Source organism: Acartia tonsa, chromosome 9 (assembly GCF_053477335.1).
Source record: "Acartia tonsa isolate MP-2025a chromosome 9, ASM5347733v1, whole genome shotgun sequence".
NCBI classification, from domain to species: Eukaryota; Metazoa; Arthropoda; class Copepoda; order Calanoida; family Acartiidae; genus Acartia; species Acartia tonsa.
The window spans coordinates 15,179,576-15,195,560 of NC_137268.1; the positions used below are offsets into that span (position 1 = coordinate 15,179,576).

Genomic DNA, 15,985 nt, shown 5'->3' on the forward strand with positions numbered 1-15,985 from the left:
TCATAAATTTTAAATAAGTCTAACGCAGGATAAACGCCACAACACTTCGGGGCTACCACGTAACCAATCAATATTAAATATAACCTAACCTAATTCTAATAAGACAAAGCGTTATAAACAAACAAATGAAAAATAATCCCTTTCCCCTACACATTTTTAAAAAATCATTTATCTAAAAAAGAGGGGGGATGGGTCAGAACTAAAAAAAATTGTTTTTAAAAATCTGGGTTTTTTGTATATTATAAATATCTTCTTCCCTTATGAAATGAGATAAGAGGTAAAATTTTGTTTGGAAAATGTCTTTTAAAGATAATCTGCCTTTTAAATATATTTCATTTTTAAACATTTTTGGAGAAAACAAGGATGACAACATCAATAAGTTGCAGCAAAGCACAAAATCTGTTATGAAATAGACAAACGGACAAAGTAATTAAAGAGCAGATTAATTGAATATGCAAAACTTAAAATCTCGAAACCTTAAAAAATTAAGGTTATGTTTGAAAAAGCTGCTTAAAAGCAGTCAGACTACAATAGATTTTTTTACCTAATTATTCACCATATTGATGGAAATTTTGTCAAGAAGTTTCAGCCTTCTTTCTTTTACAGGAGCCGAGAAAATCAGTTTCGAAAAATAAGAGCGGCTAAAAAGCTGCTGAAAAGCAGTCCGACCGCTATTGATGTTTTATATTTAATTATGCTCCATATTGATGGGAATGTTTTCGCGAAGTTTCAGCATTCTATCTTATATAGGCGCTGAGAAAATCACGTTTCCCCAAAACGTTTCAGACATTCAGACGGACATTTCAAATTATAGCTACAGCTTAATGGAAAATTTACCTTCAACTCCAGTGCACTAACCCTTTACAAATGTCTTTTTACAGAGTCGAACGCTGTGATTTTGCTTATTCATTCAATTAGTAGTAGAAGCCTTTTACAGGGTCATAAAGATGAGACAGGGCCCCTACTTTCTAAAATAAATTTGTAGTTTCCTTCAAAGTGCCTGATCGAGCATTTTAAACCAACACCTTCTCATTTTAAAAATAATTGAGGATTAGGGTGAGAGGATGGATATTCTGTTTTAGCTCCGTTAAGGATTAGGGTGACGCAGGTAAAGGCCCCGCAGGGGTTAAGCACATAGAAAAATAACAACCTAACCGTTATTTTTAATTCAATTTCTAAAGACTTAAAATTTAAAGTTAAACCCCTATAAAATTGTGTCTATGAGTGTCCATTTACATAAAATGTTAAGTGAGCTGGAAAATCAAACGTTTACATATGTTGCAATGAAACCATTTTCCTAAAACTACAAATTTCTTCAAACTAAAACAAGATGAATTTTAATTTTTTCTAAAATGTGAATTGTGTCTCGTCGACTTTTATACAAACATTGTAAAAATAATTGTTGGGAAGTTTTCTAATTATTTAATTCCGTGGCTGCCGAGTGTCAGCCCCGACTAAGCCTCAAATTAAAACTCTTTTGGATGCTTTGTAAAAATTTTTGATTACAGGGATTGCCATATTTAGGTCAGTTTGGGACTTTCAGCTCATTTTTAAAAGTGTAAAATGTTGATTTCCATGAGGCTTCAAGACGGCTGACGCGTGGCTGCCGAGTACTAATTTAGATTAATTTTCAATAATCAAAAAATAAAATATTGAATTGAAATAAAATTCTTTTACATTAATGAAATCGGTAAGTGCATTATTTTGACGTTAAATTAAGTCACAACAAAAGAGATAAGAATTAAACTTATCTTATTGCTGAGAATAATAATAATTTGGTGGTCATTTCAAGTTAAGTGATCAAAATGAAGTTATCGTTATTTGTTTCCAGTATTTTAGGAAATTTTCTATTTAGATCTATTATTGGTTTTATAAACTAGAATTAGGGTCGGTCCGTCAGTAACTAGTAGCACTTATAAATATTAGGTATGTGCTAGAATTATTGACTTTAACTACCAGAAATTTAGTGTTAAACCTAATAATTTTTAGCTTTTGTAATAAAAATCATTATTCTATTCACTTGATTTTTCAACATTGATTTCTGAAACATTTCGACATGATTTCAAAGTTCAATCTTCAAAATAACTTTAAATGTTAGATGCATCATTATTCATTACACTATATTTTTAAATGTTCTTTTGGTTGACCATCGGTTTTGTTGAGCTTCGATTTTATGGATGTTGTTATCCTTGTTAAAGTATAATTTATATATAATTTTGAATTCTAGTTGTGCCATAAATCGGCACTCTTACAAATTGTCTTGATTTTACACTAACTCATTTGAGTTTTAAATGTCGTCGTAATAAGAATCTAAATTGAAAATAAGTAACCATAGTTTTGTTTGCTCTTGGTACTGTTGATGGACAGCTACATGGCTTTGGACCTATTCAATCCATCTCATTCTTAACTTCAGGTAAAGAACTATTAAATAAAGTACTTGAATTACTGTCTTTCTGTAAAAGAAATCTAAAATAGCTTTCAACGATGTTTATTTCTCTCTGGCTTTACAGAAACGGACTTTACATTTTAAAATTATAATTTCTAATTCACTGACCCTTGGATACTTAAAAACTCAATTAGTTGCCTTTAATTAGCATCATCTAAACTTTCTAACTTTTTATTTTAATCCACAGAAGGGATAATTTGAAATCATTATTATAAATTATTTTTATCTTTATGTAAACGCTTTTTTTCTGTTCATATTTTTTATATATTTTCAAAAGCACCTTTTTTCTTCTCTTTTTAAAAACAAACTTTATCTCCTAATTTAATTATCTTTTTTTCTCCTTTCTGTCTTTTTTTTTCTCTCTGTCATTTATCTGCCATCATCTTTAGTATTTAGAATGATTATTAAAAACTGTGTAAAGGGCGTTCAACATTACACTCAGTATTTCTGCAATTTACGGACAAGAATATCGTTTTACAAAATAGGTATGCATATCGGGGATATTAAAGGATAGGACAATAAATGATAAATTTATGGAACACTTAAGACATCCTTCCTTTTTTGGGAAGATGGAGGGGTGGTGATCTTAATGGGGGAAGGGGCATATAAAAAGCAGGCTGGGGGTGAAAGATATTAAAGTAAAAGAATAGAGAGGAAAGGTTATATAAATATATGTCCCCACCCCGTGGACCCAAGTACCGAATTTCAATTGGGTCTTTGAATATAACGTCATAAATATTGACACAGCCAAGTCGCTACAAATGAATAGAAAGCTATTTGCTAGGAGACGAAAAAAGTCCCCACCACTGGATCCAATTAGTTGTCTGGGTTATACATCTATACTTTTACATTAATTGATAAGATAAAAATAGTATTTACCATAAAAAAGCTTAACATTTAATTATTTTATCTATTAGGTAAAAATGTTTAGACATTATAAAAAAATCAAATCTTATATTATTTATAGAGTATCTTTACTCTATCAGCACACAAAAATAAGAGAAGTCGTGTCACAAATGCACTGTAATTAGTACGCTATGGTTAATGGTTGGCTGATACACTCAGGGTAGGCTCTTCTGAAAAAAAACTCTATGAAGTATAAAGTTTGATTGAATTAATCCTTTTTTAGTTTCAAATTATGATTTATGAGAACATTTAGTTTTTTTTATACATAGTGTTGACATTGCTTGCGGCTACACCGTTAGAGGCCTCAAGGGTCCATAATCTACCCCATGTTAAGCTTCGCTGCATAGGATAACTATATTCATCCAGTGGTAGCGCGATAAGTCGCTACACACACTGACAGATAAACATCTTGTTACTTTTATATAATTGTCCAATAATTCTTATTCTTATCCAGATTGTTTGGTTGTTTGTGCATTTAAACCTTTAAACTGAATCATACTGTACATTTTCTGTACAAGTTTTTATATTTTAAAAAGATCAAGTCAAAGGGATAAGGCAAAGGACGATAAATTAATGTTCATTATTCATGATGATAAACAAATGATTGAAAATTTGAATGAATAATATGTTTATACAACTAAGTATGCAATCATTGGCGTCCACACACAGGGTTTTGCGAAGCGCACTTGACAATTCTGACAGTTTTCTAACGATTTTTGACTCCCCCCTTAAAACAAAATCGAGGTAGGTGTGAGCTTTATAGAGAAGTTTCTAGCAGACGAAGACATTTGTTTAAATTCAGTAACATATGTTTCAATCTCATAATACGAACGACAAACTGTTTTGACGATAACATTTCCCCAAGCAAAGTTTTATACCTCAATTATTAATAGCTAACTTATTTCAGGGATAAACTTAAATATAATTGTCATCTTGTACCAACATTTGAACCAATAACAGGGTCAGACTGTTCCTGCACATAGGGGCAACAATTCACCACCCCCAAATCAAGTTTTAAACATTCTATGAGTATTATCACACCCAATGTACATCAGATTTCAAAGGAATCGTAAAAATACGCTTTTTAAGTAAGCATTCTAATGCATGGAAGTCAAGAAATGCAAAAATTTTCTTTCAGAAAAAGGCATACTTTTTGTGTTTCACCAACAATTTTAAAAGTATTATAAAATCTCTTAGAATTAACGTAATTAGACAAAATAACTTCTGATGAGTCATGCATTACATATATTTTGACAGTATAAAAGAAAAAAACACAAATTGAAGAAATTAGTCCTAAATAATTCTAGTTGAAGTCAAGAGGAGAGGGGGGGGGGGGGCTAAACCTAAATCTAAACCTCTTTATGTTTGATGTTTTAATGTAACTAAATAATCGTTTCTATAGATTATTACAAATATCAGGGATCTAAAGGGATAAGACAAAGGTCAATAAATTGTTGTACATCCCCAATGATAATACACAAAATTGCCCCTTGTGTAGATTAAAGTTAGTAGTTAAAACCAATCATAGTTTTAGTTTATAGTATTTTTCAAAATATACTCAAAATCTTTAACGATGGGTGATTTTGTAGAGAAATGTTACTGTTTTTAATATTTTCAAAATACTAAAATAACCCTAAAAATATACAAATTTCCATATATATTCGAACGACAGGAAATTGAGACTTCGCACCTTTGTTAACATTTTCATACGGATATAATGGGTCAACTTATGCTAGATTTGGGATGTATTTGTAACATACTAAATATTTTCACATATCTTTACGGTCAAACATGGTCAGAAAATCATAAAAATTCCGGAAAATGTTATCAAACGAATAAGGTTTTATGGCCCCACCAGGATTTTATGACTTGGAATAATAAGGTTTGGTGAATAGATTTTTTTTCTATCATAACGCAATCTCGTAGCAAGATTATCAAGATAGTTAAGCTTAGTTCTTAATGCTAATTTTGCTTGTTTTTTTTTTGTATTTTCATTTTGGCAGCATTTAATGCTTAAATAAACCAACCAATCAAAATTAAAGAAAAAGTCTCCAAAGTTGTTATTGCTAATTTCTCAATTATGAGATCTTATTGGACAATCACATATACATTTGCCTATTGTAGAAAAGGATATATACGTGGATATTATGACAAGGAAGAAATAGTGGTCTATTTAGATTGCTAACAGTGAACTCCCTTATTGGTTAGGTCGATAATTCATTAGGAGGGGAGGGGATGGGGTAGGGAAGGAGAAGGGAGTAATCATTACTTAGACTGCTGCGTAATTGCAACCTAAATTCAAATTAAAAAGCTGAAATGTTATATGAGTCATTATAAAAAGCTTGAAACAAGAAGGACGTGTCTATCACCCTAAAAATCAATCTGTTATGGGCTTTATGGCAGACAAACAAAATTATATATAGAAAAAATTTAAACTTATAAAATCATTAGATTAATTTAATATCCCTCCCATATATCTTTACTAATACAACAACAGGAAGTTGAGGTTTTGATATGAGCAAGGGGTTCAACCTCTCTTTTTATAAAGCAGGGCTTTTCTATAATAAGGGTCGGTAGGTCTGTCCTTTAAACATTATTCTGTATTTAACAGTTTTACAAAAAAATAACGTATAATTTTGTCAAAAATAATCCAAAAATATTATGCTTAATTTGTTCTGACACTCTACAAAAGTTAATATTAGTCATTCCATTTTAGAGCTTCGCTTTTATGGATGTTGTTATCCTTGATTTTCTCAAAGTAGATAGTGTAAAAAGTAATGATAAATAAGAGGGGGGAGGGAACAGTATTTTAATTATCCAAAGTAGTAAGCGTTTTTGTCTGTCCCGAAGGATCTCGCTAACCGCTGAACCGGTATTGTTCTCTTTTACAGTAAAGCTTCTTATAGGTCCTGGGAAGGTTTTAAACTTCCCCCCCAAAATATTCTTTTTTTACTCTCCTCAGATTCCTGAGTATGAATCATAGATTATTTGTGTGTGTGTCCATTCCATTTTAGAGGCGCTACTACAACGGAAATATTATTACTTGGATGCTGCATCATATTTTCATGTATTCTGATAAAGTGAAACTCATAGCTGGCTAAAATAACCATACCCCCCACCCCCCAATCTACCCACTCCCCTTCTACTAGATGAACTAATGAACAATAAACGAGTTCTATGTTAGCAAGCTAAATTAACTACAAATTTTCTTTCTCAATATATCCATGTATATTTCATATTATTTCATTGTTTGTCCATTTTAAAGGTGCTACTACCCGGAAGGCAAGTAGGGATTGAATAGACTGTAAAGTGTAAATTATACTGGTACCCAACGTTTTACAATCACGTTTTCTCATTCGTTTGCTTGGACTTATAAATGTATTATTTTTGACAAAATCATACGTCATTTTTTTGTAAAACTGTTAAATACAGAATACTGTTTAAAGGACATACCTAACCGTAATTGAGGGACATACAGACTATAATCATAGAAAAGCTCTGCTTTATTAAAAGTAAGGTTTCAAGTTCGACCCCTTGCTCAAATCAAAACCTCAACTTCTTTTCTATTATAAGAGTCGGCCCGTACGTCTGTAACAGTTAGCTCTTTTCGTTATCAGAATGTCCGTATGTCCATTTCAAACATGTTGATTTTCAAGTTTTTCAACATCAAGTTTTTATGCATTATAATTATCTGAATGATCTGATTTTTGGAATACAGATTCCTAGAACAACAATGTATAATGTTATTCAGTTCTGACACTCTACAGGTGTTAATGTTTGTTTGTCCTACTATTTCAGAGCTTCCCTTTCATGGATGTTGTCATTCTGTTTTTATAACTTTTATAAATGCTCAAATTAAAATTAAAGTTTAGAAAGCGTAGCAACTCTATAATCGTTACCAGAATGTCCGTACAACTATTTTAAACATGTTGATTTTTTTAGTTTATTACATACAAAATGATATTTTATTTTTCTAAAAAAATAGCTGTTTTAATGCATACAAAAATTATTGCATGAGAATACTGAAGGGGTTGGAAAGACAAAAGTATAAGTACAGATTCTATATATAACATATCTCCGCCCATTTCCCTATCCAATTTAAATTTTAGCTAACAAAAAATAGCTATTTGTTCTGAATGGACGGAACGATCCTAATCATAGAAAGCTTCGCTTAAAAAAAAGCTTATTATATAAGTTTTACAAGCAGAGAATCAATACAAAACAAACAGATTCTATTTTAAAAAAAGATTAATTTTGCAGATTTGTAATTGATTGCTTTCTACCTATTCCCTAGAAAGGTCCAGGTCATGCTCTTACTAATGATCTCACTAACCGCTGAACCAATGAACAATAAAGCTTCTTAATTAAAAGTGAAAGTTAAATTTTGTTTCTTTTAACTTTTAAAACTACTCATATTTAAACATCAAGTTCCTATTGTAAAGATTTATGGGAAGGGGTGGTTATTATATCTACTGCTGTTAAAAACAAAGCTTTTCTATAATTGAAGTTGGTTTCACGTCCGTCCGTCTGTACATCTAGAACAGATAGATTAAGAAAGTGGTAAAACTTTATAATATTAACTTATAATTCTGTTTATACTTATACATTTATATTCTGATTATTCAGTTCTGACAATCTACAAGTGTTACTGTTTGTTTGTACTACTGATTCGCTTTTATGGATGTTGTCATCCTTGTTGATAAACCTTCCGATTTCCTTTATTTGGCTAAACAGAGTTGCCTCCCCCCCCAATATCCAATTGAATATGATTTACTACTATTTTCTGCCAAAATAAAGGTAAAAGGTAAAACATGGACAATAATGGTTATTCCTTTCATTGTATTATAAACGGCTTTCCGCGGATATAGAATGTACAATTATAAGATTAAAACCAGTTTTTAGCCCCGAGGTGCCGAAGAAAAAAAATAATTCTATATTCTAATCTCCCTCCCCCCCCCCCCCCAAAAAAAAAGTTGCTCTTAAGAATTCATTTGTAGTTCAGGAAGGGAGCAGAGAAAATAAGAACGGCTTGTTTTTTTCCTATGCCTTGTAAAGTAAATCATATTCAATTGAATATGGGGGGGGGGGGGGGTAAAAAACCCTGTGTGAACACACCCCACACCCCATAAACCTATACAATAGGAAGTTTAAATATGAGCATTTATAGAAACAACAAGGATGACAACATCCATAAAAGCGAAGTGCTGAACTGGTAGGACAAACGGACATTAACACTTGTATAGTGTCAAAATTGAATAATCAGATTATAAATGTATAAGAGTCTATGCAAAATTGATTATAGAGTTGCTACGCTTTCTAAATCTTACCTAATTACTGCAGGAATCACCATGCAAAGTTTGAAATCGATAGGACAATTCTAACATGCCTAAATTAACGAAAAAAGCTATCCATTACGGACGGACGTACGGAGTGACGGACGGACGTATGGACGGACCGACCCTAATTATAGAAAAGCTTCGCTTTTAAAAATTAACTTTTATGTGAGACAATAAATCATAAATCAAGTTCATATATCGGGGAGTATATTGTCAAAGCTAAAGCCATATAGAATTTCATATCGGTCAACCCTTCTTAAATAGGGGAGGGGGGGGGGGGAGTATATTGTCCAAGCTAAAGCCATATAGAATTTCCATTGTGTTCACTTCACTATTTTTCATTTAAAACTTCTTAAATCTTAATGAATATTACGTAAATTTACGAAATCTTACTGGACAGACATACTTACAAAGCTACGTTCATATATATTTAAGATTTTAGATTTGTTTTGTAATTTGTTTCCTTCAGTATTTTATTTTTTTTTAAGCAAAGCTATTTCATAATTAAGTTTTTGTTATAGACATTTTTCCGTGCATTTTAAATTTGTTTCACTTTTCCCATGATTACTAAAATAAAAGAATAATGTCAGTTGTCTATAATACGATAGGATAAATAACTATTCCAATATGGCTTCTAAATTACATATACGGCACAAATTTTGACGTTGAATGTGTGTGCGTGCTTCTGCTTTGATCTAGCTGACCTTTACAGGGTAGCTTCTTATAGTTTAATTTGTATATTTATCTTTCTTTTTTGCTTTTAAAAATTTATGTATTTATTAACGTTAAGCTTCAGAAAAAGCCAACAAAAAAAAACTTTTGTTAGAAATATGCGAAGGTTCCGTGATCATATGAACATGCTATTTTATTTGAGAAATCCAATATTTTTTAAAAAAAACTCAAATTGCCCAATAAAATTAAATGGTCTAGCTAAGTTTTTGAAAGGGATAATTAGTGATTTACAACGATATCCTGGCCGTATGAAAATGTATAGCTATTTCAATATTTATCATATACCCATTTAACCCCTTCATTTCACACGTTTAACCCCCAGTATGAAAATTAGGGAATTTAGCAATATTTGGCACCAATTTTAATATTTTGAAGCCTTAAATTAGTTTTTGAAACTAACGATATGACTGGATAAAACGTTTGAACACACAACTGTAAAACTTTGGGGACTAGTGTTATAAACAGCCCAATGTCCCCTACCTCACTGCGGAAAGGTAAAGTTAATATGCAAATAATGTGAGGTTCTTATAATCATTCTAAATTGGAATTAGCAAGTAGTCTTCTGTCTGTCTATTGGTATTGCTTTGTTTTTAGAATTAATTATGTAGTTACAGGGTATTCATGTTTAAAGTCAGCAGTTTTATTTAGAAAGGGAGGGGACTGTTAATTACACTAGTCCCAAAACTTCAAAGTTTTATAATAACGTTTTTATATTCGTTGGTTCATTAAGATGAGTGTCAAAACTTTTCAACCACTAATTGTCATCTACAGACAAATAATTTTGTAATATAATTTATTATTAAATATGTATCAATATTGGGGATGTACATATTAATCGGTTATTGTTTTGTTCCTTAGATCCCTAGGTGTTAATATATAATACAAAGTAGCTTGATGTCTGTTTGTCTGTCCGCTCATCTCTTAAGATCTCGCTAACCACTAAACCGATTGAATCCTACTCTTAAGGGAATATATCTACTGGTCCTGTGGTTGTTTAAAGCTCTTTTTCAAAAATAAAAATCCCCCTCAATTTTTTCATATTTCTATAATTAGGGTCGGTCCGTCCGTACGTCTGGTACAGTTAGCTCTTTTACTTAACTTAAACAGGCTAGAATTGTTCTATCGATCTCAAACTTTTCATGCTGATTTCTACAACAGTTAGGTACGACTTAGAAAGCACAGCAACTCTATAATCGTTACCAGAAAGTCCGTACATCCATTTATAACAAGCTGATTTTTACTTTTTTGACAACAAATAATGGTTGTGAATGTTAAAAATATCCTATTCATCTGATTTTTTTAATACTGATTCCTATTTCAATAACGTCTATTATTATAAGCGAAGCATCTCTATAATCAAGTCCTAAAAACGTCAGTATGTCCTTAAAGCGAAGCCGCTAGTGTACATATAAACAGTAAACAAGAATCATAATATCATTATAAATATAGATATTAGTTAATAAAAATTTATGTTAATCATGCCCACATTTAAAATGGATTTATCAAACATAAAAATAAAGTGAAACTTGTAGCTTGCTAAAATAAGGATCCCCATCCACCCCCATTTACACCATCCCCTCCCCTCCTACTGAAATGAATTCCATGACCCCAAATTTGACACTTTGAACACTAAAATCGGACTACAATTAACCGAGTTACACTTTAAAGGGCCCCAAAAGCTAGTGATAGGGTAGCTGCGCTACTAAAAAATTCTCATATTGATCTGATAACCAAAACCCCTAATTAGACATTTTAAACACGAAATTCAAGATAGTTGATGGATAGATAGATGGATAGATAGATGGATAGGTAGATGAATAGATATATGGATAGATAGATGGATAAGTAAATGGATAGACAGATGGATAGATGGATGGATAGATAGAGGGATAGATTGATGGATGGATAAATTGATAGTTGATGGATAAAGAGATGAATAGTTGATGGATAGATAGATGGATCGATATATAGATGGATAGAGAGATGGATAGATAGATGGATAGATAGATGGATAGATAGATGGATAGATAGATGGATAGATAGATGGATAGACAGATGGATAGATGGATAGATAGATGGATAGATAGATGGATAGATAGATGGATAGATAGATGGATAGATAGATGGATAGACAGATGGATAGATATATGGATAGATAGATGGATAGATAGATGGATAGATAAATGGATAGATAGATGGATAGATAGATGGATAGATAGATGGATAGACAGATGGATAGATATATGGATAGATAGATGGATAGATTGATGGATAGATAGATGGATAGGGTAAGGGGGGGGGGCTATTTTCGGGAGGGGTTAATCTGGTAATTTTCTATCTACCTTCATAAAATGACCTTTATCTCCATGTTCCTTTCAAATGACAGAAAAAAACATAAAAGCAAATTTGTTTGTTGTTAAATTACCTACAAAAAAGTATAAAATGAAATTTTTGTGAGATGAATTTTAAGGGTACTAAATAATTAAATCCCCTTTTTGGTTGATTTGCCCCAATGTGCATTGGTTCAATTTATGGATGGAACATCAGTATTTTCCTTATGTATTTAACACATAGACATTCAACTACTTAATATATAAAATGTTATCTGTTCTTTTAGATTGTGAGGAATGTGGCATGACTTTACTTGGTCAAGTTAATGTAAAGGTATGTGCAAAGTAGCGCAGCTATTGTAGTATTTAGGATAATATATCTTATTTTAGATTGTCAGGGATGTGGTATGACATTGTTTGGACAGGTTAACGTCAAGGTATTTAGACCAACGCTAATTTATAATTTTGCTTGTAGGTTGAAATATTTACACGCAGAATTTACCTCTAATTTTATAGTCGACTACATAACCCTCTCCATACCTCCCTAACATAGTTTCAAAAAAGAAGAGGGGGGTTAGTTTTTCTTTTGTATGTTTATTATTATAGGTCAGATTAGTTTTTGTTTTATCGGGCACTGTGTTGCTGTATTTTAAATTACAGTCATAACCAAAATTAGGGCTTTCACATACAGTGCCTGTTCAACACTGATAACCAATTCCCTTTTAACATGTAAATAATTAAAAATAATAGACTAATGCCTGCGGGGGACTTTACCTGCTGTGCCTTAACCCTACTGGGCTACCCAGTAACCTTATTACCAACCTAACCCTACTTAGTAAAAAACAAACGAAAAACTACTCCCCTCCCACAATTATTTTCAAAAAAAGAGAAGGAGAATGTCAGTGATCAAAACCTTTTTGAAATCTGATACTGATCCTTTATATATTTTGTATATAGGTTTGTGGTAGAGAAGAAGGAGCCCCATGCTGTGCTGTAGTCAATATTGCTGCCAATGATGTAACAAGATTCCAGGTTAAAAAAATTGTTTTGTTGTATAATTTTTTTAAAAGATAAACCTTAAACAGTTGGCCCTTTTTCGGACATTAATAGGTAAGGTGGTAGGGACGTTGTAAAATTGGAAATTAATGCTACTTGTCCTTTCATCTATGAACACAAAAATCCCATAGAACAAAGAAAAATATAATTTTTTACTATTCACCACAACTTTTTTTAAAATCGGATTAAAAACTCAAGACATCAGAAATAAAAATAAAAGCGTTAAAAAGCTGCTGCAAAGTAGTCGGAATGCCGAAATATGCCACATTATGATAGAAATGTTGACTAACAAAATCAGAGGTCTTGCTTTAATAGAATTTAAAAAAAAACTCATTTTCCCAATAGCAAAAGGACAGACTAAGTGAATTATAGAGAAGCTTCGCGTCTAATAGACTAACACAATGTATTAAACATGAACATTTGTATAACAGAGAGGAAATATGGACACATTTGCTGGAAGCTTGCTACAGGAATGCCTGGATTTTAACATTGCTACCTCGGATCCTGCAGAATTTGGTAACAGTTTTTCTCGTATTCATTCGAATCCGGTGGATAGGAACCGGTTCTCATCCATACGAAAAAACTATGTCTAGCATCGTATTATATCCAGCTTTCTACGAATATAAAAATGTACTATCATAAGATTAAAAACAGTTTTTTTAGCAGGTGTCTTCGGCACCTCGGGGCTAAAAAAACATTCTATATCCGCGGAAAGCCGTTTTTAATACGATGCGAGAAATAACTATTAAACACTTTTGAGAAATAGTCCCTTTCGTAACATCGCCACATAAGGGGCGATTCGTCGTATTTTTAAACTGGCTTAGGTTAGGTTAGGTTAGGTTATATTGGGTTAGGTGATTGCCCCACAGGGTTAGAGCCCCCGCAGGGGCTAGAAATAGGAGAAAAGCTACTGTGAAAAATACGAAGAATCGCCCCAAAAGGTGCGATGTTGCGAAAGGGACTATACCCCACTTTTTTTTTTGCAAAGCTACTCTATTATTCACTTTTTTATCAGTATGTCCGTGATTTTCTCGGCAGTTTTTCATAATAGACAGTTGAATTTTTTTTTTGAAGATTCCTTAAGCAAATAAGCATACCGTATATAATTTACTTGGTCTGTCGGTCATGCAACAAAATAACTGTAAATGTTTTTTCTTCTTATTTTTTTTATGACCACTGAACATATGTTTTATTACAATCTTCGTTTGCCCATCCATGATTTATTGGTATTCCTACTTCAAGAATGTTGACATCCTTGTTTTTTTTCGAACTGACGAAGGTTGTGTCTTTCTCCCTTTCCCCCTGAAAATAGCTTAAAACTATGCTAATAGTTGTGATATCAAACATTTGTATTACTTATGAAAATTAACCTTTTTAAGGAGGTTTTGTGATTTAATATTTAAAATTTATGACTATCATTTAAGAAAATATACTAGCATGGGCGATTGCTTCTCCCCCAAAAAACTTTATGGACCTATAAGAAGCTTTACTGTAAAGGATAATCCCTTGGGCCAAGCAGTTGACACAATCCTTCGCTTTTAAGACAGATAGATATACTACTAATTTTATATTAGAAATATAAAATCTTACAAAGCTAAGAGGTTTTTAGAGTTGAACGTTAAACAGGCAATAAAAAACAAAATGAAAACAGTTTTTATTTCACGTAACGTTTATACATAATCTTCCTTGTTCTTAGATGTAACAGTATACCATGAGGGAAGGGACAATGTTCAGTTTGATTGGATTCAAGTCAAGACTAATACTGCTATTGAAATCAAGTGCAACATAGGTTTGTTTTGAATTGATTGAATTTTAAAGTGTGATAAAGTAGACTTTTACCTTTTAAATTTGGTTGAGAAAGATTTATAACTGTTTTTTTTTCAAATCAAAGCTTTTCTACATTTATAGCCGGTCCCTCCGTTTGTAACTTAATTTAGGCATGTAAGAAGTGTCCCTGTGACTTCAAACTTGTTTTAATTTCATAATACTCGAGAAACCCCAAGGTTTTCTCGAGTATTTGTATGTCTCTTTGCTTGACTATGTGTTCTGAAGTTCATATGTTCTTATTTTCTTTAAAGGGCGGCTATACCAGTTGCATCAGCAGCATTTTGGCAGCGAATAGTAGTAATGACTTAGTGAACGAGATTTTAACTAAAACGCTTCATTTTTAAAATAAGATTTATTGTTTAAAACTGTTTTATTCAGGTAAATATTATACATATTTTTAGGATTGATGTTCAACGACCTAACCATCTACAAGCCAATTGACTGCTCTACAAAGGGATTCTAATGGATGGAATGAAAACTAATGATTTAATTATTATAATAATAATTTGTTATATCTTAAAATAAATGAAGAAAGAAGTTGCAGACATCTTGATTAATGTTTTTTTTAAAGATAAACACAGTAAACAGTTTTTTTTGTTGTCAAGAGAATATATGACATTATCAACAACTATTTTCTTAAGACTTTATACATCCTATTGCGAGCAAAAGTTTCGTGATTTTTGTGGAAAAAAGCCTTTTAAATATGTCTATAGTATAACGTAAGCTTCCTTATAATTCAAAACGTCTATCATTCTGCATTCTAATCATTAGAAGAGAATTTCGCGTTTACTTATACAGGATAAATAATCTATGTGATTTTTTATTTGTTGAGGTACCCTCCCCCAAAATAGCTATATACTTTTCCAGGACCTATGACACGCTACACTGTAAAGAAGAACCGTAACGGTTCAGGGGTTACCGAGACCCTTTAGTACACAGAGACAGGCATACACAGATATGGTTACTTATATATCAGGATTATATTTGAGTATATTATACAAGTAAGACGACATAAACATAAATGTTGATATTGGTTTACTACCAGCAGAAACTTTCATAGAAAGGTTTTCATTCAGAAGAAAGCAATAGAAATAAGAGAAAATTACCAACAGGGAGTAAGGTTACATTGGACTGTAATATTATACTTGTACCCAAAGTTTATAAAAAACATAATCTTATTCATTTAGTCAAAACTTTGGGTACTTGTACTGAATTTTGAATGGTTGGTTCCAAACGAGTAATATCCAAACTTTTCAACCAATAAATTTAACCTCGTAGGGGAGCCATATAAATGTATTGCCCATTGTCTTATCCCTTAAGATCCCTGAGCAGAGAGAAAAAAAGGAGAGTAA

General features: G+C 31.8%; 1 protein-coding gene across 2 annotated transcripts; it reads left to right on the plus strand.

The window, feature by feature from the left end:
- The first annotated feature begins 1,735 nt into the window (after nucleotides 1-1,735).
- Nucleotides 1,736-15,178, plus strand: LOC145328298 (uncharacterized). 2 transcript variants are annotated; one of them, XM_080171924.1, is made up of 7 exons: nucleotides 1,736-1,836; nucleotides 2,333-2,413; nucleotides 12,038-12,084; nucleotides 12,708-12,782; nucleotides 13,238-13,322; nucleotides 14,503-14,595; nucleotides 15,035-15,178. In XM_080171924.1, the coding sequence occupies exons 1-7, from the start codon at nucleotides 1,806-1,808 to the stop codon at nucleotides 15,094-15,096; spliced, it is 474 nt and encodes a 157-aa protein (XP_080028050.1). In that variant the 5' UTR covers nucleotides 1,736-1,805; the 3' UTR covers nucleotides 15,097-15,178. The 2 variants fall into 2 exon arrangements, with proteins under 2 accessions (XP_080028050.1, XP_080028051.1); XM_080171925.1 differs by lacking the exon at nucleotides 12,038-12,084 and adding an exon at nucleotides 12,141-12,187.
- Nucleotides 15,179-15,985: the final 807 nt, after the last annotated feature.